The sequence below is a fragment of the Tetrao urogallus genome (genome assembly GCF_951394365.1).
Source record: "Tetrao urogallus genome assembly, chromosome: 10".
NCBI lineage: Eukaryota > Metazoa > Chordata > Aves > Galliformes > Phasianidae > Tetrao > Tetrao urogallus.
Genome location: NC_136823.1, coordinates 7229369 through 7253733, shown reverse-complemented (window position 1 = coordinate 7253733; position 24365 = coordinate 7229369). Strand labels below are relative to the sequence as shown.

At 37.2% G+C, this 24365-nt stretch overlaps 1 protein-coding gene across 1 annotated transcript in view; it reads left to right on the top strand.

Moving 5' to 3' along the window:
* The window catches only part of DCP1A (decapping mRNA 1A), a gene marked incomplete at both ends in the record, with an annotated part of 28788 nt that extends 15600 nt beyond the window's left edge, over positions 1-13188 (top strand). The window contains 6 exons of the mRNA XM_079540161.1: positions 155-293; positions 3879-3998; positions 8611-9363; positions 10360-10425; positions 11445-11663; positions 13108-13188. Of these exons, the coding sequence (XP_079396287.1) occupies positions 155-293; positions 3879-3998; positions 8611-9363; positions 10360-10425; positions 11445-11663; positions 13108-13188 (1378 nt within the window). The remainder of the gene's footprint in view (positions 1-154; positions 294-3878; positions 3999-8610; positions 9364-10359; positions 10426-11444; positions 11664-13107) is intronic.
* Positions 13189-24365: the final 11177 nt, after the last annotated feature.

Here is a 24365-nt window from a genome sequence, read left to right as displayed (position 1 = left end):
GTGTTTGTAACTTTGGCCAACTATGTGTTAGGTTTTCATTTAAGCAGAACAAAATGTGTTTATATGCTGTGAATTGTGGTTTTCTTCACTGTCTTCTACAAGATGTTCATTCCAGATAAAATTTTGAAAACCCATTTCTCCTTTCCTGTTACAGAGTGGTAGAACAAGAAGCTCAGAGATCGCAACAAGTTTCTCAGGACAGAAAAAGTCCCAGCAGAACAAATGGCTGCAGTAAGAACAGACCTATTGACATCCTGGAAATGCTCAGTAAAGCCAAGGTTGAATATGAGCGAGTAAGGAAATGTATTTATTTTCTTGCATTATGAGCAAAAGAAAACCCTTCCGAGTAAGGGGGTTAAGGCCTCGTATGGAGTCTGGTGAAGTGCATCCCTTGTGACCTGTGAGAGAGCAATGGTAGAGAAATATTCTTGTGTACTAAGTTGTACCGTGTAGTATGCTGTCATCTAAGATTGAAAGTAGCACATGTAATCAGTAATTTATTGGGCCTGTAATTTTGTATATTTGAATTGTTACCTCCTGGAGAAAAAGCACTGTATTGAAAACAAATACCTGGGGAAGCAAATGCAACAAATACTTTTTTTTCTAAAATAGATGTCAAGGCTCCATAGTATCGGTATTTATCTACTGTCATGTCTTGAAATCAATCGCAAAGAAAATGTGAACATATATGTAACACTGTAGAAGAGTAGATGACTGGTTTTTTTGATCCTGAAGCTCCACTTCTGTGAATATTCCTTAGTAGTAGCTGACATTTGTGTTTTTTAGTTTTTTTCCCTCTGTATTGAAAATCACTGGAGGAGATTTGCTGTTATTCGTGCCATAATCAACAACATTCATTGGGTTGCATACCAAATTGCTTTGGCCTTAAATAAGAAGGAGCCCACTAGCTGTGTACTATCCTGTGTTTGTGATACGAGCAGAGATGCACAGTGACCTACAGGGCTGTGGTTATACGAGGTGAAATTCTTGGCTTAAGCAGGCAACTTAGCCAATTTTTTATCTTTTTGTTGGTTGGAAAACCTATATAGAAGGTAGTTTTTAACACACTCGAATGTGTTTCTTTTAAAGAGAAAGCATTCTCTGCCGTTGTTTCAGTAGCCTTGTTGTCACACTGCTGCCTTGTTTGCTTCCTCACTATACTGTATCAAGAAAGTCTCATTGATTCTGTCATATCACTTGAAAATGGAACTTGATAGACCCATTTCACAAAAATTGCTAATGCTGCGAGAAAATTATCTCTAGGAGTAGCGAAAAAAAATTATACCTGATGATATCAGTATTAATAGTAAATAAATCCCGTGGAAAAGGGTTGCAATTTAGTCAGTGCACATTTACATTCTATAAAGCATATTTTAACTGCTGTAGACCAGGTGTAAGTTTTTCCTGCTGTTCCCTAGTGTACTACTTCATTCTGCCTACCATGTGTCTATCCCATAATAAATTATCTCAGAACAGTGGGTTCTGAGTGCAGAATAGTCTTTTGCCACTATTAAATTCACAAGTTTAGATAATGAAGGAAAATATTAGTTCTCTTGAAGTAATTAATTTGCATAGTCCTGAGAGCCAAATTCAAACGTGAAAGACACAAGTGTTACTTTTTCTGGGTTTTGCACAAATTGCCCTAGAAATTCTGAAGGCATTTTTTTCTAAGCCTACTGATTTCTTGTGCTGTGGGATGCTTCAGAGTTCCTACTGAGTAAATGCAAGGTCTTCATGGGATTCTAGGTTGCTACAACACATTGTGGAATGGGAGGGGAAAAAAAAACACGTGGGCTAAGCCATGTGCAAGACAACTCCTGTGCAGTTTTTCACGTAGCAATGAGGATAGATGAATGTGACAGACCATAGACTGTAGTTGACCTGGACTAGATACTAGTTTGTGAAAATCAGTATTGTTTTCAGAATGTTTTAATGTAAATACCAAAGAAAATCTGCCTCTAATGCTTAATGCATTAATCCTGTTTGAGAAGAAGGTCTTTCACAATGTTGGCTTTCATACGAAGTAGCAGTTTTTGTTAGAGCACAAAAGGGAGCATCAAAAGCTGAATGACTCATTTTTCAATGTTGTATCAAGTAAGACAGATTTGAAGAAATGGAAGGCTTTTTTCTTATTAAAGGAAAAAAAAATCACTCCAGATATTTTGGCTTCTCCATTCTTAATTTTCTGGTCTTTTTGTGTGAGAACGTTGAAAGCTTTTCCTTAGAAACAGAATTCCTAAGCATAGCGGATGAAGCTCTGTAGAAAAGTAAAATACTGATAAATAGGCTGTGGCAGCTGTCACACAGTATGGAAATGCACAGATGTACTACGTATCTGACTTTTTTACATCTCAATCTTGATTTTGCTGCCTGGTGCTTTTAGAGCACCTTTGTAACTAGAAAAACTTTGCTTTGTATGTATGTGAGCTGAAAACTGAATCTGCCAAACTTAATCCATTAACCTGCTATGACTGCAGTTCTGAACAAGTTGGTAGATAAATAGAATTGAGCAAACTTTTTGGAGGATGTTCTACTGACCGCTTCAGCTTTAGTGCCAAGATTCAGGCGTGTTAATTATAGAGTTCCTCGTAACCAGCATACATCATTGTTAATATGATTAGGCAAGCAACTTGAAGATGGCTTCTTAAGATATCCTTTCTAAATTTTTTAAAAATTATTTTATGACACTCAATAATTACACTTGAATTTGTATTTAGGAGCAGCAAGTACTTATTTGCATGGTACATTCCAGATGGATCATACAGTAATCCTTGTGTGCAGCCCACGAGAGATTGGCAGAGTGTCAGCATGAGAAGGGGGCAGAGAGTGAAAAAGAGATTTATGAAGGTCTGAGTGATTTAATCTAGGATTCCAAATCAGCTTAAATCCTTCAAGTACTTGCTGCATCCAGGCCATATGTGAAAATGAATGAATTCTGAGATTTTTTTTTAATGAAGTGAATGGATGTTTTTTTATAGTGTTTTTGTGTGTATTTCATTCTGAGAATGGAAACATTGCGGATTATCCTCTAGTGAAGGAAATCTCTGTATTTTGTTTTGTTTCTGTAATTAACTCTAAGGCAGTCCACTATTTCAGGCCCCAAAAGAGGCCTGCTAACCTTTCAAATTGGTGGCTAAAAGGCATAAAGGCAGGAGTTGTTTCTCTGTCCATTTTGTATTAATCTCTTTCAAATAGATTTAGAAAACAATAATAAAGCTCAGATTGTTTCTAACTTCTTGCTGAAAGGTTTAACCTATATTTTGTTGCTGTGACAGGTAAGTGGCAAAGAAATGGTGTGTTGTGCTGATGTTCAGCCATATAGAGATAAGGTGTAGTTAAGTTCATCTACTAAATGCTAGACTGTTAGTTCTATGGTTGCTCTTCCACTAGTGCTTTAGGTTGTAATAAGTGTTGTTTATGTATTTGTTAAACATGAAAGTCAACTCAATCTGTAAACAGTTGTAAGCTTATTATTACTTTGACTTTCTTGTCCTTTTAGCCTTATTCACCTAAAACCCAGTTAACATCTTCTGAAAATATTGCACGTTATTAAAATCTAGTGGAAATAAGTCATCAACAAGCTCTTTATCCAGTCGCTTCAGAATGATTTCTGTCAATTTTTTTTCTAAGCAGCTTTAAGTTCTTGATTTAATGTCCTCAATGGCAGCTAATGCAGGAAAAGAATGTGAAAAGCCTGTCTTTATTTTCTTTGTTTTATTCACTCCTTTAAAAATAAAAGGAAAAGTGTTATGAACACATGCCAGATAATGTATGTCTTGGTATGATTTTACTTCCTGAGACTCGGGAATTCTATGATGTCTGTCAAAAGTCAATATTTTGACCAAAGTGGGTCTGTTTTTTTTTTTTTTTTCCCCCAGAACCAAGTCAGTGATTTGAGTGTCATGTCAAGTTCTGGTGTGCAACAACATGCAAATGCCACAAAGCTAGAAAGCACAGAGACTTCTGAACAAAACACTTCATTACAAGTGCAAGATCAAGTAAGTTTAATTCAAACATATGTAAGGTGCTACTTCTTTATTTAGTACTTTGTTTTTGTACCAGAAATGCCTGCAGCATCATCTAGCTGAATGTATTTTGCTTAACTTTAAAAATAAATACATTTGGAAGTGTAAATTCAGTTTAAGAATGGGTTTTAGTCTCTATTCTCATCTCCTGACTGCTTGTCTGAGATCAGCTGGTATGATTCACCACCTCCACCCCCTTGTAGATAAACTAGTGGGTTTTAAGGCTCTTAGAAGCCTACAATCCATTTTTTTGCCTTAATGCTTAAAAATATAAGATGGTGTCCACAGTACGGTGAATATTCAAGTGTGTTTAAATGGGTTAACTCAGATCCTGGTGTGTCGTGGGCTCTATGCTGTCAGTCCATGATAGTGTAGAGTTCTGTGCAAAATGACTGCAGAGTGAAGAAGCAGACAAAAATCACCTGTGTCACAGCGACAGAGTGAGTATGGCATCAGTCTGTTGTACGCTGTTCTGTAGACTTCAGAGCAGAAGCTCAAGCCCTGCTTTCCCGTGTCTGAGACCTGTACTTAAGGTTTGTCTGTGCTGCATCCAAACATGTAGCTACACTCCTAGTAACTGAATTGGTGAATTGCTGGATTTTCTGATTTTTTTTTTTTTTTTTTTTTTTTTTTTTTTTTTTTAGACTTCAGCTTTGCATTCCTTCCTTGGCAGCAAGGAATATCTTCCAAACATTTTTCAGCACTGTCAGTAAAGAATGTTGCTCAAGTTTGTGGTAATTTAATTGTATGCACAGTGCTTAGATCTGTTTTGGATAAATATTAGATAAATGTTCAGTGTCTATCTTCATATGTACAGATTCTAAAGCCTAGTGTTACCACTGTAACTGAAGATTAAGCCACAGTTGGTTTTTTGTTGGTTTTTTAAAAAAGGTAGTGGCAGTAACCTGTGCTTCATTTAAGTGTCTTTGAGCGTGGGAAACTTGTTATCAAAATAGTATAATCACTGGAGTGGTTGAAATATAGGCTGCAAAAGTTCATTAATTGACTTTAATTGCCTTTTTTCTGGTAAGCATTTATAAACAAAGCACCTTCATATAATACTCTCTAGAAATTGGTTTTAAAATGATAGCTTGTGCTACATCTAAATTCTCTGTACCAACTTGTACCTGCTTACAGTGCCACCCAGTGGGGAAAGAAAGATCAGGAGCAGTTCTCTACAGAAAATACCCCACTGAGGTGATCTGGAGGAGTCTGCCTCCAGGTCCTTCCTGTAGCTTTATTGTTATGTTTTGAATGCAGTAAACCACCATGTCTGAAAAAGGAAATGCCTGAGGAAAATGTGTGTGACTATTCATTTAATATTTGTAAACAAAAACTTAATTTGTAGTAAAAATAATATCTAGTTCAGGTTAGGATATGAGTAGCAAAAATCTGTTTCAGTCGATGGGTTAAAACAGGAGGACAAGAGAAATTTCTTCGGATTACTGGCTGTCACAGTGCCCTCTATCTCAACAGCACTTCTGATGTAGAACCAGCACAAGTGATAGACTGACCCCTGGCAGCCAGCTCTGCTTGCTGCATGCTTATGCTTATGCTTGAGGCCTGGCAGAGGGCTGCCCGAGGCTTTGTTTAAAAGAAACATAGTCTTTTTGGCCACATAATTAGCTGAAATGGCTGAACTTGCCAAACAGTAATAAGTAACAAGGGGAAAAAATCAGAAAGATGAGATTCTAGTAAAATGCTATGAAATAATTAACAAATTTACAGAGCAGGTAAAGCAGTGTGCTTTAGTGCCTTTTCTGTTGAGCAACTTAAAACTATAGCTGCAGAGATATTGAGGGGGGGAAATGGTTGCTATGTATGATTCTTTACTTTTGTAAAACTGGGTGGGTTCAAATACAGTACAATGATGATTGTTCTTAATTTCTTTTTTAATAATGTGGGCTACTGAATGAAGAAAACAATTTCAACAGTAAGAGTATATTTTTACCTCATTAGAGCAGATGACCAGTGAAATTAAAATCTACTGTGCATATAAGTACTTTGAGATCCTGAAACCTCTCTCAGAATGTCACATTTGTGTATTGATTACTTGCTAAGGATGTCACAGATGTGGGAATGACAAATCGATGTCTGCTCTGTGATATTTAGAGGTTCAAATTATGTATCCAGTTCAAAAAGAAAATCAGTGGTATCATGAAATGTTTTTGCACCAGTGGTCAGCAAAACTGAACTAGAACACTGAAATTAAATTTCTTAGCACAAGCTCTGGCTGCTAATTCGCATGTCTCAATGTATCTGAAATATTTCTGGAGGAACCCTCTGGGCAACGCTCTGTTCCTATCAAGTAGAATGATCGTGTTGCCCTCTTTGCAAGCCCCTGCAGAGAAGGGTCTCCATAACACAGTGAGTTGACGACATGCTTAAAATGAAACTCAGCCAGAGATGAGTCAAGCAAAGGGATGTGCTGTGTATCTCATGTTGGGAATTAACTCGATGTTTGTGTCTATATCCATAGAAGCGGCTAACCTGACCGAGATTGGAGCATGATAGCAGTGAGTTAATAAAGAGAGGCTAGTCAGCTCGTCATACTGAGGTTAAAAGCAGAATTTCAGATGGAATAGTCACTTACTCCTTAACAGAATTTTTGTCCTTGAAGAATGGGTCTTTACAGCGATAAGATTAGTGGATTTGAAAACAGCTTCATAGGAAGACTTCCTAGCATAGGAATTGGCAAGGTTTGTAAACAGTACAATGTCTTAAGTGCAAGATGAGTGTGCCTGGCATTAAGCCAGCTATTAATAAATAACAGCATTGGTGGCACAAACGAGTAACCTGGGCAGAATTCAGTAAGATTTCAAGCTCAAGGCTTTGTGCTAGGCTGCTTACATGTTATCTGCACTGCACTATGTTCATTGCTGTTATCAGTGTTAGTAAAATTGGAACAAGCATAGCAATGTTGTGATATAGTAGTTGTCATTGCACAATACTGTCTTTGTTTTGACATACCATAAGAACATGCTGGAGTTATGCTGCAGGCCATTCAGTCTTCTGAACAGAAGGTTATATTTTAGTCCAGCTGTTTTACATAACTTCTGGTCCTGTGCAACCTAAAAAAAAAAAAAAGCAGGAACAGTTTGAGATATTGTTGTTAGTAGCTGTTTCTTTTCTCTGTAGAAAAATGCATTTGAAACAATTTCAGCTAAAATAACTGGCTTGGAATAAATCTTGCTTATTTTATGGTAGAACTGGCAAGTAGAGAATGAGGAATTAGCTCAAACTCCTTGATTATACTCCTAGAGAAAAAGCATTCTTTTTTCTGCAAAATGGTAAGCATGAGCCTGTGATTCATTAGGTTTGATTTATTTTTTTTTTAAATGCTTCCAAAAATATTTGAAATCTGTTGGACAGCTGTTTGAACTATACTGTATTGCTACTTTAGCAGCTGAAATGCATGCAGGTCTGCTCAACCCTACCTTTGATTTGCTTTCTCATTCTGTTGTTACTGTTTCTTTGAAAGGAGAAAGTGAAAACAAATGACTTGGGTTATTTTTGTTACTACGTGTCACCTTAGTTGTCTTATTAGGAGTTCTCCTATTTCTCCTATACTGAGACTAATCCTTTTTCTGAAGAGACTCCTAAAATAAGGAAAGAAGCATTTTTCTATTTGTGTAGCCAACATATGATTTGATAGGAGTGCACTGTTCACAACATAACTTGTTTTTGAAGGGGAAAAAAATAACAGTAATACACAAGTTCTTAGTGGACAGCTATTTCTCTTTGCTGACCTTGTATTGTTTTTTTAACATAGGGAATGCTGTTTAAATTTCTCTTCAAGGAAATTTGATGTAAGAGACTTTCAGCACATTAGAGGAAATGTGTATTTTTTTCAGTACCTTACATTAATGTGAGTATAGGATTTAGTGACAGAACCAACTTCGGCTTAATGTTTTATTACACTTTCAGCAAAACACTGTAGCTATCACATTTCAAACCCCAGGTGGCTCAAAATGTCTTCCCCAGAGCCAGGCTTGCCAGAGTTAAAACTTTTTAAAACTTTTGCCTGCTTAAAACTTGTGAAATTACCAACGTATAGTGCTTCTGCAGAAGGCCATAACTGAACGTAGAGTTTAATTTGCTGAAGTAAAAGTGGTAGTCTGCATGGTTGTGTGCAGTTACTAGTATATTATTATTTGTTCACATTTGGAACAACTACGTGGCTTGAATCCCATCAGCTTTAGATGGCTGCTGTCAGTTATCCAGCTTATTTTATATCGACGGAGTCTCTTGGAATTTGCTGTATTGTGAAACATGGCTAATCTTGAGTTAATTAGCAGTGTCACGGTTCAACAATATTTATGTCCTAAATCCTTTGAGTCGGGGGAGGGGCAGGATGTGATTAGTTTATATAGACTGGATATTCCTTGTAAATGAAATGGACTTAAACATTTCTCTAAACAGAGGACAGTTGATTTCCAAATTGTATTTTGAATACATCTGACCTAGCTGTTTTTCATAGTTTTCTTGAAATTATAATACTGACTTTGTCAGAGGCACATTAATCTTTTCTTTCTAAATTAATTATATTATATTAATTATAAACTTCCTTCTCTGTTCTTTTTAGCCATTTCAGTCAAGGCCAAAGCATCTGACTTTAGAAGAACTCTTTGGGACCTCTGTACCAAAGGAACAGCCTTTACCTCTGTATTCCAATCCAGAGAGAATGGAGAAGTTGCAGACTGACACCTCTGCCAGAGAGCAACAAAACTTGCTTTTGCCTTTTTCCTTTGACCAGACAGCAGTAATACAACCACCACAAGGGAAATCGGAAAGTCCGAACATTAAAGCTAGTGCCAATCCTTTGAGTCAACAGGAATGTTTGACACCTATGCTTATACCTCCAGCCTCGGTTTCCCAGCCTGATGTTTCAAGCTATTCAGTTCGTTTAAGCCCTATACTTAATTCATCCTCAACAATGGATGCTGCTCCTGCTCAAATGCTTCCTGGCCTAAAGCAAAACAACAGTCTAATGCAAGTTATGCAGCAAGCTACCAAGCAGTTAACCCCGCTAGTGAATCAGCCTTCTGAAGTGAACCATGCTCCACAGAATTTAATGGCTGGCCAGAGCCAGCTTATAACACCCTTGACATCAGCAAATACAGGAACTGTTTCAAACACGTCCCATACAGGTGTTGATCTTCTCCAGAAACTCAGGTTGACTCCACAGCATGACCAAATGCAACAGCAGTCTGTCACTAAGACTTCCTTAACACCAAACATCTCTGCCTCGATTGGCCAACTTGCAACACCAGAAAGCTTCAAAGAATCACACAGTAAATCATCAACCTTGAACAGCAAAAAAATCCCTTCCCTGCAGGTATTCTTTGAGTTATGTCCCTACAGATTTAAACTGTATAGGCTGCAAATATTTTTTCATTTGAAATTATGCTGTTACATATATGCTTTTTAAAAACAATCAAGGAATTCTTGTGTGTGACCGATCAGATTGTGAACCTTGAAATCTAATTCTTGCCATTAGTACCTGCTGTCAGTGACAGACTTCTGTATGGAGGAAGAGTTTTTTCAGGCTGCTGCTGTTATTTCATGAATATATTCTAAGGAATTTGCCTGTACTTGTGTCAGAAAAATGCAGCAAAGATGTAATGTGAGAAGAAATTGGCAGTTGCAGATTAATTGGTGCTACAGGAGTTAATTCTGTGGAAATATATACCCCATGCCTTCTTTGAAAGTACAAAACTAACAGCTTCCTGTTTTGGATAATTTTGCCTTGGGAGTTTCATACCACTTTAGTATTGACCACTTCTGTTGGGGATTTCTGTGTACTCCACTGAGATGTTATTTAGCAAAATGGGCCATAAACTGATTTGTTTTGTCTAATTAACAACCTTGATCTGTATTATCCGAGAATCACTTGTAAGGGGCCTTCTAAACTTTTTGTTTCTTGCAGGCAAATCTATTGTCTATGCCTCAGTATAACCCAAAGCAATAAGCTTGGTTTGAGAGACTAGGTGAAAATGTTACTGCTGCTCTGCTAGGCTAGTGCCTGTGGCTGCACTGTAACCTTTCTGTCAGTTAGTGTTGCTCTGCTTTACTATTGGCTACTTCTGTAGTAAAGATGTTACTTTAGATGATTTTGTGGGTTTTTTTCCTCCAAAGGCAGTAGTAATTCTCTGTAGTGCCCTATTTGGAGGTTGTACAAACTTGGTTGCCTCTTCTAATTACAATCATAGGCAAAGCCAAGGTTTGATCTTTCTTGCTTCTGGGTACAGTGATAATGTAAGAATAAAAACTATCAAACAAAACTACTTACTGCTGTATCCAAGTTGTGAATTATGCTCTCTTTTCAAATTAGGCTGTACAACAAAACAAAGAACCAGAAGTATTTCCACAGTCCAAGACTTTACCTAAAGTCAGTCAGGTAGGTGAACAAACACTTCAGCACATTTGGTTTACTTGTAAAATAAAATGCAAGTTTTAAAACTGCGGTAATTGGTATCTGAAATTGTCATATTGCTTACTCTGACAATATCTGAAGTGCTTTCATTGGTCAGAAACAAGCTGTACCGAATCAAGGAAGTATTTCTGTAAACTGCTGTGAGCGTGCTTTTCTCCTGTACAGTATATTTTATGGCTGGTGCTAGTACAGATATGGTAATACATTTTTGGATCTGCAGTATTGCAGCACCGTTTGAACAGTTTTTCATTTGCTCTATTTCAGTACTATTATTATAACATTGCTGTGGGATCTGTCAGCTTTACGTGCCTCAGAGTGGATTTCTGTGGTAAAATGTCAAACAGACCTGTAAAAGGATGGGATGGGGAAGGTGATTGTCAAAGTATTTCCCCATTTTCTCTCTCCCCTGTCCGGTTGCCTTACAGTGAAAAAGATTGTGTGCTTTAATATTTTAATTATAGTTCATTGGTCATTTTAAAATATATTTTTAAATGTATTTGAAATTCTGAATTATTTTACTCCCAACCATACGTGTACTTGGAGACCATTGAAGTACAAAAACAATAGGAAACAAATGCACTAGGGTTGCCCTTTGTGTAAACTCCTGAAGAAGAAGAAGGAAATTTGAAAAACTAACAGCACAAAAACCCCATAGTTTCCTTTCACGATTTAGATGAAAAACTCATCTTCTGTGATGTGTGGGGAAAAAAAAACTGGAAAGTAGCAACTATATGGGAATGGGTCTACATGTAAGAGCACTGAAGGCTGCCAGCTTCTTCAGCTTCAAAAATAAGAATTTCTGTTGACATTGAATTACTTGGTAAATAGCATTTCATTGTGAGTAGCTGTTCTGTAGTTCCTTTCTAATTTACTGTACCAGTATCTACGATTTTTAATATGTTTATGTTCATTTCTACAGTCTTCTTTATAACAGCATTCATTCCTTCTGGACACGGTGCTTATTAACTTTCTTTTTTCTGCAGGTTGCACCTCCACAGTTTGTTACAGCTACAACTACAGTAGCTCCTTCAATCCTCTTGTCTCCTAGTGTTTTCCAGCAGTCAGCTACAAAACCTCCTGAAGTGGAAAATAAAGCCAATTCTTCATCACCTTTAACACTTGGAACAACAGAGATTCAGACAGTACCTCCTACTGTTCTCAGTAGGTCTCAGCTTCAGGAAGCACTGATACATCTAATAAAGGTCCTGTCTGAAGAAAACTCAGTATCTGAGGGGTGGGGTTACAAGTACAGTAGCCAGTACTGAGACTTCAATTGTAAGATGGATAACTTGCAAGGACAGAGTTCTGCATGAATCTTTCTTTCACACACATCAACTTCTGAACACTTGAGGAAAAGGTTATGAGTATAGAAGCAGTAGTATGAGGGGCAAGGGTTGGGTTTCTTTAAAGTGTTTCTGTTTTCCTTTGGAAAACTTTCCTGTTGCCAATTACTTCAAGCTGTTCCTCATCTTTAATGTGTGTATATTTGGAATGGAAGTTACAAAAAGTTCTAGCTGTACCATTCTTACTGACTAAAAAGTTCAGTTGAATTAAATCTGTAATGTTGGGAGTAGCTAGACAGATCAGCTATGTTACAGGTAACAAGTAGAAGTTACCATGGATGACAGCCATTCTCGTAGTTCAGGATTCTCTAGCTTTCTCCATGCTGATGTTACTTGGTCTTGCACTCAAAATGCAGGTCTGAAGTAGCAAATAATATCTTCCCAATTAAAAAATTATGATCAAAAGGGCCAACACCAGACCGCAGTGTCGTCTCAATTGCCAGATTTACGTATTGGCTTTTTTTGCATATTAGTGTGTAATTTTTCCTTTAAAGATACAAAACTAGCTTGCCTCTAAGTCTTGCAGCTCAGTTCAGTTGTCAGAGGTCTTCGCTGTTAGAGATTCTCACCTTAATGGTCTGAAGAAAGTTGCTGTGGTCACTTCAGAGTGCTGACCGGAATGTCCGCGTCTCTAGTCTTCTCTTTCTATATTGCTGTATATAGGCAACAGTTGCTGTACCCCCACAGCAGAGGAGTACCTGCAGAGTGCTCCAAGCTGAACACATATTCACTATGTAGAGTTTAGTAGAAAGAGTACTACATCTTCAGCCTAGATAATTACCTACTATCTGAAGGAGTAGGACTCAGGAAATATCTCTAAATGCTTTCTATTTCACTTCCCAGTAATTCTTTGACACGGAATTTTCATATAACACACTGCAATCCTCAGACTGATTTTGCAGACAGAACTAACTCACGTAATTTTTGACACTTCTGCAGCCTTTATTTGGATGTTGGTATACAGGGTGGAATTTACTGTATCTTAATTTTTTTGTACTCTTCTCAAAGAAAGTGCATAGAAGAAAGTGAAATTGTGTAGCCAGGGCTGACCTTGGGGCTGCTGTTTTTTTATCTGAGTATCCATTGTGCTTAGTAATCACTATAGCTGCCTTCACAGTTTCAAAGTCTGTGTTGTCTGTACAGCACTGCCTTTTGTAAGGTGGGCAGCTAATTCCCTTGCCTTAACCCTCAGATAGATAGCAGCGTATTACGACTCTTATGCACAACTTAAACTGACTTAAATTTTACTTTTTTTTTTTTTACATCTTTTTACTAATGTTTCTGATGTTTTTTTTTCCTGCAGAATGATTCCCGTTTTCTCAGCACTATTCATGAAGTCTACTTGCAAGTCCTAACCAAGAATACAGACAACATTAAGCTATAATCGAAGCTAAATCTGCTTAGAATACTACCACTTTAGAAATAATTATGCCTCATCTATAAAACTGATATTTTTTTAAAAGATACTTAGTTTTCAATGTCTTGAATTTGAACCCGCTAGGAAAGAGTATTCCTTAAATACTTCAAGAAAGTAATGTTCTCAGAAGTGATTTAGGTTTTCACTGTGATTGTCACCAGCAGACCTTTCTTTTTATTGGGGGAGGGGATTTAATTTGCTTATGAGCTTTCATTTGCATTTTTGATCATGCAGATGTTTGCTCTGGCTTCTGTTCCTAGCTGTATTCACCTTTCAAGGATTACAGACTACGTACTACTTAAACTAGCACATATGTAGTATAGTACACTACACCACACCAGAACAAGACTTGATTTTGGAACCTAGTTCCAATTCTAAGGTGAGAATTGAATGCCTTGTGACTAAGGTGGCAGATGTGGGGAAGAGAGGGATTTGGAAGCCAGGCCTTTGTAGCTAAATCTTTAAACAAAAGCTTTAAAACGTGATTTGCTGAGTACTTTAACAGTCTCTGGCTAATGCTGATCGTTTTATCTTTTAAATATTTCATTAATCTTACTGCTTCATGTTTGACATAAAACAGATATCCAAGTGAGTAAGGCTGTTTTCTCTAAAAAGGTAGTATCAGAAATATACAAAATCTTCAATGCTTGTATTAGTTTTAAGCAACAGAACAGTTCTGTTGTAAGTTGAGGTTCTTTCAGGTTAAGTGTAGGTAGGAGGCCACCACTGGAAGACCACTTTCCTGTTCATTAGTGTTTGATATGACTGAAATATTTTGTTTCCCTTTTGGCTTAAGGATGGACCATACCTTATTTGGATTTCATTCCTCAGTTGTATCGTAACTGCAGTGTTGAGAACTAAGCAGATAGGGAACAATTGCATGCTCTTCTCTTGGCTTCTCTCCAAATTATTTGTCTATACTTCATGCTCTGAAATTTATCTAGTTAACGTGTTACTGCTTTTTGTATATTATTTCCTAGTTCAGCAATGTAAGAATTTAGCATCATACTTTCTTATTTGAAATCAGAAAGATTTCTAACTATATTTTCTTATGCTGCTGTGTTGGTTTACCCATGGCTTGTATTTATTTCATGAAGTTATACAAAGGTAGTTAACAGGACTTCAGGTCTTGAACTTTTTCCAGCAATACTAATTTTAAAGGATGCTTTTGCAATTTAAGGAAAAAAAAATTTTTTTTGGTTTATTCAGTAAAAAATTAGTCTGTAGTGAGTTCTGATGCACTGCTTTTTTCCCCTTCCCTCAAGCACTATTGAAATTGAAGAAAAAGATTTAGTTCCTTTAAAAAAAAAAAAAATTATGCATATCCTAAGGATTAGTGGAGGTTAACGTAGTCAACGTACCCAGTCATTTTTGTTGCAGACTAGCAATGAGCTGTAATTGTTACTTTTCACAAACTGGTATGTTTTAGATACAACAGATACTTACATTTTTATGTATTTGATCTATTTTAGTTTTTTCATAGTTTTTTAGTAGAAACTATATTTTCTTTAGCACTACCTGCCTTCTGAGAAGTTCTTTGCAGCCTTTGAGTTCAGTGTTTTCAGTTAAAATATATGGTAGTTTTGTTAGAAAATGTGCAGGATTCAGGGAATTATGCTAACGTTGTGCACATTCATCAAGAAATTGATTGGCTTTAATTGTAGCATTCGAACTCAGCAATATGGACTCTGCGCCTTGCTAAGGAAGATGGGAGCTTCCTACACAAATTCTGGAGTTAGGATACTGTGTGGGGGTATGAACAGTAACACTCAAGTTAGGTATAAGGTCTCAACTAATCTAGTGGTTGTTTTAGAAGAACTTTAATAAAGCCATGTGCAGTTCTGGGAGGGGGGGATGCGAATGCATAGTGTAAGCCAAATGCAGAGCCACTTTTTCAAAGGTGAGGTTCATATTTCCCTGGCTTTGAAGGAAGATTTGATTTGTGTTTCTAAGAATAGAAATAACTAATGATATTTGTTGCTAGATACAGTCGTATCCAAAGATATATAGTAACAATAGAAAGAGTTGTATTTTGAGTTCTTAAGTGATACAGAGTTGAGAAAAATAATACTGCTTAGAGCAGCAGTGCTGTTGTGGGAGTTTGACTCTACTCTGACAGCTGAATATCCTTGGCTTGGTTTTGTTATGCACTAGTAGCAGTGTGTTATCAGTTCCCCCAGCTATAAAAATGAATTGGAAGACAAACAATCAAATCACTTCTACTGCAAGAAAAATTGTTCATCTTGAACACCTGCGTGGATATTTGGCCTGGCCTCTACGTATAGCCCATAGACACTGGAACCTACTTGGGTGTCTTCCAGTACGCTGCAGTTAGTCTGTCATTTATGAGCAGTGAGATAAATCTCTTCAGAGATAAGTTGCATTGTAAAACACAAGCTTAACTACAGTGTAGAACTTGAGTTGATTTGTAATGTAGCCTGTGTTATTTAAGAACTTTAATTTCCTGCTCCTCTTAATTTTTGCATAAACCTAAAATTAGCAGCTTGTCGCCATACTTGATTTGTGTTAGCAATAACTAGGGCGTATAGAAGTGACCACGGAGTCATCGCAGCAATTTATTTTCACCATTTTTAAGTGTGGAGCTTATTTGTGGATCTGCTGGCTTAATGGATTTATATCTATTAGTTCTGAGAAGGAAAAGGTTTGTTTAGACTTTACTCTTCACATTAATTGCATTGTCTAAGCATGTTTTTTGTGGCTGGTGTTTGACTCACTTTAAATTAAAAATGAAAGAGTTAAGCCTAATCAAAAGCAAAACATGCAGCTGCTGCTTTATTCAGGAAAATCAAAATCCTCAGTTTTGTAGTTAGACTTGATCTGCTGGTTATTTAATAATGCAGAGTTTATATGAAAGGTGCCTAACATCTGTTAACTTAGAAGCAGTGTATCTTTCCAAATTAAACAAGATTTGGAGAATGATTGAATAACGTTTTAAAAAAGCTTAGTTAGTTGTTTTGGTTTCTTATGTATGTTTAGCTTTGTGCATAAATACTCAATATTTAAACATTTGCTCCTGGATGTATCTTGGTTTTGCTCGCATTTCTGACTGCTTCATTTCGGTATATTTCTGAAACCCACTGTGCCATGTGTAGTCACTGATAACACTTTCTGAAATATGTTTAGAATAAAATGTTAATTTGGGCCTTCTTGTTTTTAAAAGTATTGTAAACAATTCATCTACCCTTTTGCCAGCTATTTGTGTTGCTTTGAACAGCATATCTTAACAGGAGGAATGTGTGCAATATATCACCTCACTTTTGTCTGGCAATGTTACACAAATGTTAAGATGAAATATTTTCCCTTCAAGTTGGAAATACTGCAGTATCTTTAATTTGGTTGTCTATTTATATTTATCTAGTCAGTGTATGGGCATATGGTTGTTTGGCTTAGTTTGTTTGGTTTTTTAGTTTATTTTTTAATGTGTGTTATGTGCTTTGAGCAATTCCTGAGTTTTACCACTTCAGTGGGTGCACCAGTCCCATACCCATCTGCATGTGCTGTGAGATGGAGACGACGGGGAAGGAGGCCTTCAGGAGAAATTTCTGGGAACTGGGAATGAGAGGAATTTTAAGTCAACAAGTGAAGATACTGCTTCATTAACATTTTTAGTATGGTATGGATTTTATAGCACCTATGTATGTTTGCAGTTATTAAGTTATTGCATAAATGTTTAAGAATGAACATTTTTCATCCAAAATTTTGTATGTTTGCAAATATATTTTTGTAATAAAACCTCAAAACAAATGTTTCAGCACCTCCTAAAATCTTGTAATGGTTCATTTTTATTTCTAGAGTTCAGGGTTAGTGTTTTCCAGACAAGTAATTCAAACTTCAGTTCATACTGGGGGCAAAAACAAGTGCTGCTTATTGATGAAATAAATTGTCCTGCTGTAAGGGCAGTTGAGAATAATATCTGCCACTAGTAAGTGCTTCTGGCCTTCCTCTGTGCTGCTTGCATTTGCAACCTGATAAACTGACCAATTTCCTTTCCATTAAGAAATACAGCTGCAGGTTCACTGTAGAGCTGTGAATGGTTTTAGTGCTTTATCCCTTTCTGTGGTTTTTATGCTTCCCCCCTCCAACCTTATAGACATGGCACATGAAACTCAACAAATCCAGTGCTAATCATAGACTTGGGAATCTGAAGCTGTCATCTTATCTGATTGCTGCCATGTAATTGAAACCCAAATTTCACGCAGTAGAACAGAGGCTGATAAGGAGAGAAAACATAGCAGAGCTTCTGTTGAAAAGGTTTTGAAATTACACAGTCTTACAGCAAATTCTCATAACTGGATGCTTGCACCCATTTTAATTACCCAAAAGAATTGGAGATGAAGCATACTCCATGTCGGGAGAGGTCACTGAGGACCTGTGTTTGTTGTTCTGCTAGTTCATGCTGAACTCCAGACAGAACTATCATATAAAATAAGTATGGGAGTCATGTATTTTCTTTAAGGTAACTGAGGAGAAACTGGAAACAGCCTAAAATCCAGCATTAACTTGTTAGGTACTTTGGTCAGTGTTGAGGAAGTGCTTTTTGGTGGTGGTGCTGTTAAACGGTCTTCCCTGGATCTAGGTGCTACTGGTTACTGTTATCTGCCCAAAGTGCTCCCCTTTGGTTGAGGAAATCAAAGTAATACTTCTGGTTTGCTTTGTTTAACTACTGATAAACTGAATAGCTCATGGTCATGGGCCAAATTAGTTGAAGTCACATATTTGGTAAGGATTCTTCTCCACTTCATTCTCACTACACTGAATAACAGAACAGGCTTAGCAACAAATCATTTTTTAGATAGGAAACCTGTCGTTCATACAACTTATGTATTTATGAACAGGATGCAGTCAAATCAGTAAATACAGTTTTTAATACAGATACTTTTCTCTTTAAACTTCAACTTAATGTGAAGTTCAAAGGAGGCAAGTAAATCTGAAAGGAAATATTGTAGACAAGTACAGCCTTGTGAAGATGTGTCCTAAAGCACAGAAGAACATATTTACATTTGTTTATATGTACTGCTCTTAGATATCTTAAGGTATTTCCAAAATTCAAAGGAGTCTTGCCTATAAGAACCACAGATATTTCAGGATGTATTCATAAACAGACTATCATTCTTGGTACAGCAATACGTAATTTACTAGATCTGTGGTTTTTAATCTTTAGGATCTAGAAGCAGCATAATGGAGTTGCTTCACTCAAAGCAGAAGGTAGTTGGTGTTTTTGCTTTCTGCCTTAAATAACATCTCAAAATCTGCTGCTTAAGACGTGACTGTTCACACCTCACTGCCTTTTTTTGGTCAGTTCAAATAAACTTTTAAAAAACATTTCTTCCATAAGCTATTCTTTAAAACTCAAGAAGCACTATTTTCAAAATAAACTTAGGGAAATATAACCACAAAGGAGTAAGCTTCCTTTATATGCAGACTAAAATGGATGCACTTGCCCTTGGGCCTCACTTAGAAGATGCAGGTATGTGATGTAAATGCGTAAGTCTGTTTCTTTTCTCCTCATAAATAAGTCAAGAAGCTTTAAGAGTAACAACGGAGTCAAGATCTCCCAGTCTGCCTCATGTATGCAGAGCTCTACATGGTCTTAATTTAGAAAGCATATGGCTTGCACATCCTGCTTTGCTACTTGTGGTTCATAAGAGGGATGGGAAAGGCTTAGCAGGTTATCCACCTGGCTTTTTCATGTGGACTGAAGTTTCTAAGTAATGCTAATTGTCTTCTCTACTGCTTCAAGTTAGCTTCTGCTCTCTAGAGATACAGTTTTCCCATGCAGCAAGTGCTGTAAAGGAATACTCTGATGCTCCAAATTTACCGCAAGAATTGAGTTAGAAGGTAGAGCTTACAGGATTCAGATTTATATAGAATTTGAGGGTGGGGGGTTACAGCAAGCCCTGCTCCTGGATCTTCAAGATGAAAGGCGTGGGGTATCGAAGTAGGGAAGGAAAACCTGCCACAAAAGAAACCCTTAGAGAACACTAAAAATCTCTGTTAAAAACTCATGCAGAACTTTTAATAAGGAGTTAGAAATGAACATAGCTCAGTATTCTGCAGATATGCAGCTGTGAGAAAACTGGTAATGTAAGATCTGAAAACTGTAGATGCCATGTTGCATAAAGGCATAGCTTCATATATGGTTTCATTTTAGTCACTTGGGTTGTTTTGTTTTGTTTTGTTTTGTTTAAACAAACAAACAAAAAAAAAAAAAAAAAAACAAAAACACCACAACCTGACCTTACTGTTACATCTACACCTGTTTCCATGCAGAATATATTATTTCTTGCTATCCTTGATACCACTTTGCACAAAAATTGGATTTTTTAACATTTTCTCAAATTCATAAGCAGCTAAATAATGTTATTCCTGAAGTCATGCTGAGCAATATCTTCCTTGTACAAGTAAAGTCACTGTATTTTTGCACGTGTGAAGGGATGCATAATGGTGTGCATAATCAAATAACTTTGGTATAAACCAATCTTACTCGTTCTTGAACAGTTCCCTTTTTGAAGAGTTTCTAATGCAGCTGTTCTTTTGAAGGACAGAAATAGTCAAAACGTAGTGTTGCAGAGGACAAACTGCAGGAGAATTCTTTCAGTCCCCTTCTTCATATGTATGAGAAACAAACAAATGCTGCTTCATTTGGTCATTGCAGAAGTCTCTTCTCTTTATTCTAAACGTACGTAACTTATGGAAGTGCTGCTGTTAAAAATTTCTTTCAGTGTAAGTTACTGATGGTAACTTTATTCTCGATGCGCTGAACTTAGTTGTATACAGATATTCCTGAGTCCTTAAACAGAGCCTAAACTGGCAAAGCAAATTCCAAGCTTTTTTGAAGAGAAAGAGAATCTGAATTAAGCAGAAATAAACAGGGAAAGCAAATGTAATGGAACGTCTGTGCAGTACTTACGTATTCAAAGTCTTCTAAGCACAGATGCAGGCAAATGCCTCAAACTTCTCCTACTTAATATCTACGTTAATATAATCATGAAGAAACTGGATCAAGGGAAAATTCATTTTGACAGCAAATTTTAAAAAATGCATGTAATATTACTAGCAATTGTTCAAATTAAACAAATTCAGGTAGCTCTGAACCTTGCTGCATTAGCATTACATGCTACAATTTAAATCTTGTAATTCTTCTGCATTACTAGTAGAAATACTTCCCTAAATAGCCTGAAACAGCAGAGCAATTGCCAAAACAAGTCACAATGAATTCCTTTTAACTACATAAGATGCATAAAGATATATATTTTTTCTGATAGGTTACATACTAAATAGAGGTAATTCTAAAAATCTTACAGGGTTTGCTGTTGTTTTTTTCTTACTAAATGACATTATTTTTTTTCCAGATTACTAAATATATTCTGCATGTATGTATCTTTTGTCTGCATTTGCTCTTTCAGACACCAAAGGTGAATTGATTTCCCTGTCTGGGCACTTCTGGATCAGGTGCTGCATGAGAACTTTGTATTTTCCAGTTTAGTGGTTGTAGCCTGTGCAACAAGGACAATTGCTGTCCTATAGAAACCTAAGGATGTTTGAAGTGTTTCTCATGCTCCAATTAGAATTGCAGAGCTGATGATTATTTCACAGCCTGCTGAATATCCTTCTCATAGGGTATTTACTTAAGCATGCACTTGGACTGAACTAAATCCACTTGCTACAACTGACAAAAAAAAGGTAATGATGCCCTTGTACATTACTCAAGATGAACTGCATCTCCAGAAAAGGTGCAGGACCAAATTTGGTCTGAAAATATACTGCATGTGCAGCAAACTGCAATGCACCATAACATACATGCACCAAAATACTGTTTGGAATTCCATCTACATAACTAGCTCTGTTGGTTTTGTTTTTTTTTTTCCTTTTTCCTGAAAGTAGACTGCAGATGAAATGAAGCCATACATACTATACACATATGTTCAAGGCTAGCCAGATGACAATCCATACCAGTAGTGATTGGCAGCTCATGGCACAGTCTGGAAGCTGTACAGTGCAGCAGTTGCACTCATTTCCTTTGCTTAGTGTTGGTTAGATTTTGTGGACCATAAGCTAGCTAACCATTCCGTGTTCTTACTAGACTTGGATCTTGGAATTTTGTCTGAGAGCAGTTTTAAGGTAAAACTGGGAGCATAGTCCCATAGTACCTAAATGGCCTGAATTGCAGTGGTGCTGAGTACATGCAACTCCTGCTCTGGTAAATGGAGTCACATTGACTTATGTCAGCAATGCATTTTTGCAGTATCTCAGCAAATGACAGCCATAGCTTGGCTTCCCTGTTTCTAGTGTGCATAATTCCCTGACTGTGAAATATGTGGAGGAGGGGATGGAAAAATCCTATTGTTCTGTGTGTGTGTTTAAGAAGCCGTCCAGTTGTTTATGCTGAAGCTAACGAGATGTGATGGTATACACTGAAGCAAGACTGTTCATACATTTACATCCCTATTTTAACCGTACTGCACATGGTTTCAGGGGCAAATGCAAGAATGTGGAAGAAATGCTGGCTGTTGTGCACAATGTATACTATGACTGTAGCTGTTGCTTTACAGTCCATCACACTGGATCAAAGTTGCAGTAATACACGCACTTCAGTAGATCAAAGTGGAGGCACTGACACAAGGTGGCATTTCATCCTGTGTATGCTTGAGCTGCTGTTTTCACAGCACAATACCATAAATAAGCACTCAGTGCAGCATGAGGATTCAGGGAAAGAGGGGTGAGTTGTAGGCAATAATCTGCCTATGACATTATCTAAGCTAAGTCTATCTTAAAGCCTTCATAACAATGGAAGAAATCAAGTTGTGAGCCGTAGTAATACTAGTCTTATCCAGATCATCCCCCTTAGTTTCTTATTGGAGTCAAAAAACAAAGCACCGTATGTCCAGCCTGCCAAGGCTGTTGAGATTGTCTTTTCTGCAGCATACTTAGGAGACAGTTTGGTGGGTGTATTTGCAGTGAAGATTCTAAAGGACACTGTAAACACAGACTTGACTCCAGGCCTTACTCTTCAGACAGAAAATAAAATCAGCTTGGACCAATAGAGCCAAAGTTGAGGTTGTGATCTACTCAGTGCGTTCTTTGAAGAACTGAGAAGAAAAACACAGCAGGCTGACAAAGGAGAAGGGAACGACAACCGTATTCTAGCTGAGCACTGTCTCACATTGCACATGAACTCATTAAAAGCAAAAACACAGTGTGGAAATCTCACATTTCTCATGCTATCTGCTTCCATTATGGCAATTTTCTAATAGCCATCAAGAAGGGTGAAGTACACTTATATCTAAAATAAGCTTTTTTTTGTTTGTTTCATGGTATAAACATCTGGGTTTTACTTTTGGAAGCTTAATATCTGCAACTGAAACTGGAAGAGTGTACACCCATGTTTCCTTAGTATATGTTCAGTCAAGTATTGATACATTGGAGTTTTGCATCATAGCTATCGTTTCAGTTATGCTCAGCCTCATTTAAAGAATTTACTTCATGCACTGCTTCTAACCCCTACACCAAGATATGCTGCCTGTTCAACTGGCACAAAATTATCCATGTCACTGAGAAACTGAGCCGGATGTCAACATCTGTCTGAGGAGCAGTGTTTAACAGCAGATATGACAGAAAATTTGTCATTTGCTTCCATAGGACAGCCAATATTTTAACTAGTCTTAATTAATAAGTGTTGTGCAGAGCTAGTAACTGCTGCTAGTGCTAGTAACTTGGTGCTGTGGTTTCATCTACATCAGCAGATCCATAGGAGAGAAGACAGAGCTGAGAACTCTACACCTATAAGATGTGTTTTTGAGTAATAGTACAAACTAGTTCTAGTCAGTCCTGTTGGACAGATTATTCATTAATGACCTAGGTGTACTAGCTGCTTTCTCAGATTAAATCTTCTATTTCATTTTATTTGAAAGGAATCCTGTTCATGGAGGCTGTTCTGCAGAGTAAGCCAAAGCACAGTAAGTAGGGGTCATCAGGAGATTTACTGCAGGAGTATACTGGCTCAAGTGAATTTAGACTTATCTTTGAACTGTATGGCTGGAGAGAGTTGTTAGTGTTGCTGCCTTGAGAAAAAGTTAGTGGATAGGTTGCAAGGAAGTGTACAGGAATAGCTGTGTAACTTGCTCAGAGTTTGGTGATCTTTGCTCTATTACAAGATAAGGTTAATCTTAGGCCTATTGGAGCCTGCAGCACAGGCAGATCTCTAGCAAGATACTTGCTGGTACATAGCAATTATAACGTTTGATTAAGGTTCTCTTAATGGAGCTTTACATGTTTTCTGGGTTTGAACTTACAGTCACTTCTCCAATAGTTAAGGCAGGGTTTACAATTTGAAAAGAATGAGCCCTAAACCAGTAATTATTTGGTAGATGCTACTCTAATACTTCAGAACTTTGTTGGTCTCTGCTAACCCTGTTCCTTTGGGCTCCATAGCTCCAGGAGGATAGAAGTCTATTGTTGAATGAAAGTAGATTTCAGCAGGAATATTGTGGGAAAATTGCTGTTAAGAATGGCAGTTGTCTGCTTCCACCATGTTTGGCATTCTTCTGTGCCTCTTCAGCTAGCATCTCTTTGCTATGGTTTCCCATGCAATAGCAATTGGCTACCAAGTACTGTTTAATTTCCAGACTGCAGTTCAGATGTGGCATGTCACAGAACGTATGATGAGAATTTCTGTACATTCAAACAAGAGCAGGTTTGCACAATGACTCCTGAAATGCATTAACGAATTAAGTTCATAGTGTTCTTCTCTAATGGGCCTTGCTCTGTCATTGGAAGCTCTCGGCAATGCAGACTGCATTTTTAGTTATTAAATTTAAATCAGGCTGTACTTGACTCTCATCACACTTCCACATGACAGTTTTACTGTCTATATCACTTCAAAGTATCTTACTGAAAGTAAGAGATTTGGATAACTGGTTCCACAAGAAGAAAATAAAGCAATATATTTTGAAGTAGGATATAAATTGGAACAAAGCAAGTGGCAGTCACACCAGCTAACCTTTACCTAGTGCTGTCTAAAATGAACTCTGCACTTTGCTACTGTCAGGTTTGGCTCCATTTCTTCCTTCTTCCTGGCACATAACCTATTCCCAATTTAGTACCTCTTGTGAGGTGTCTTTTTT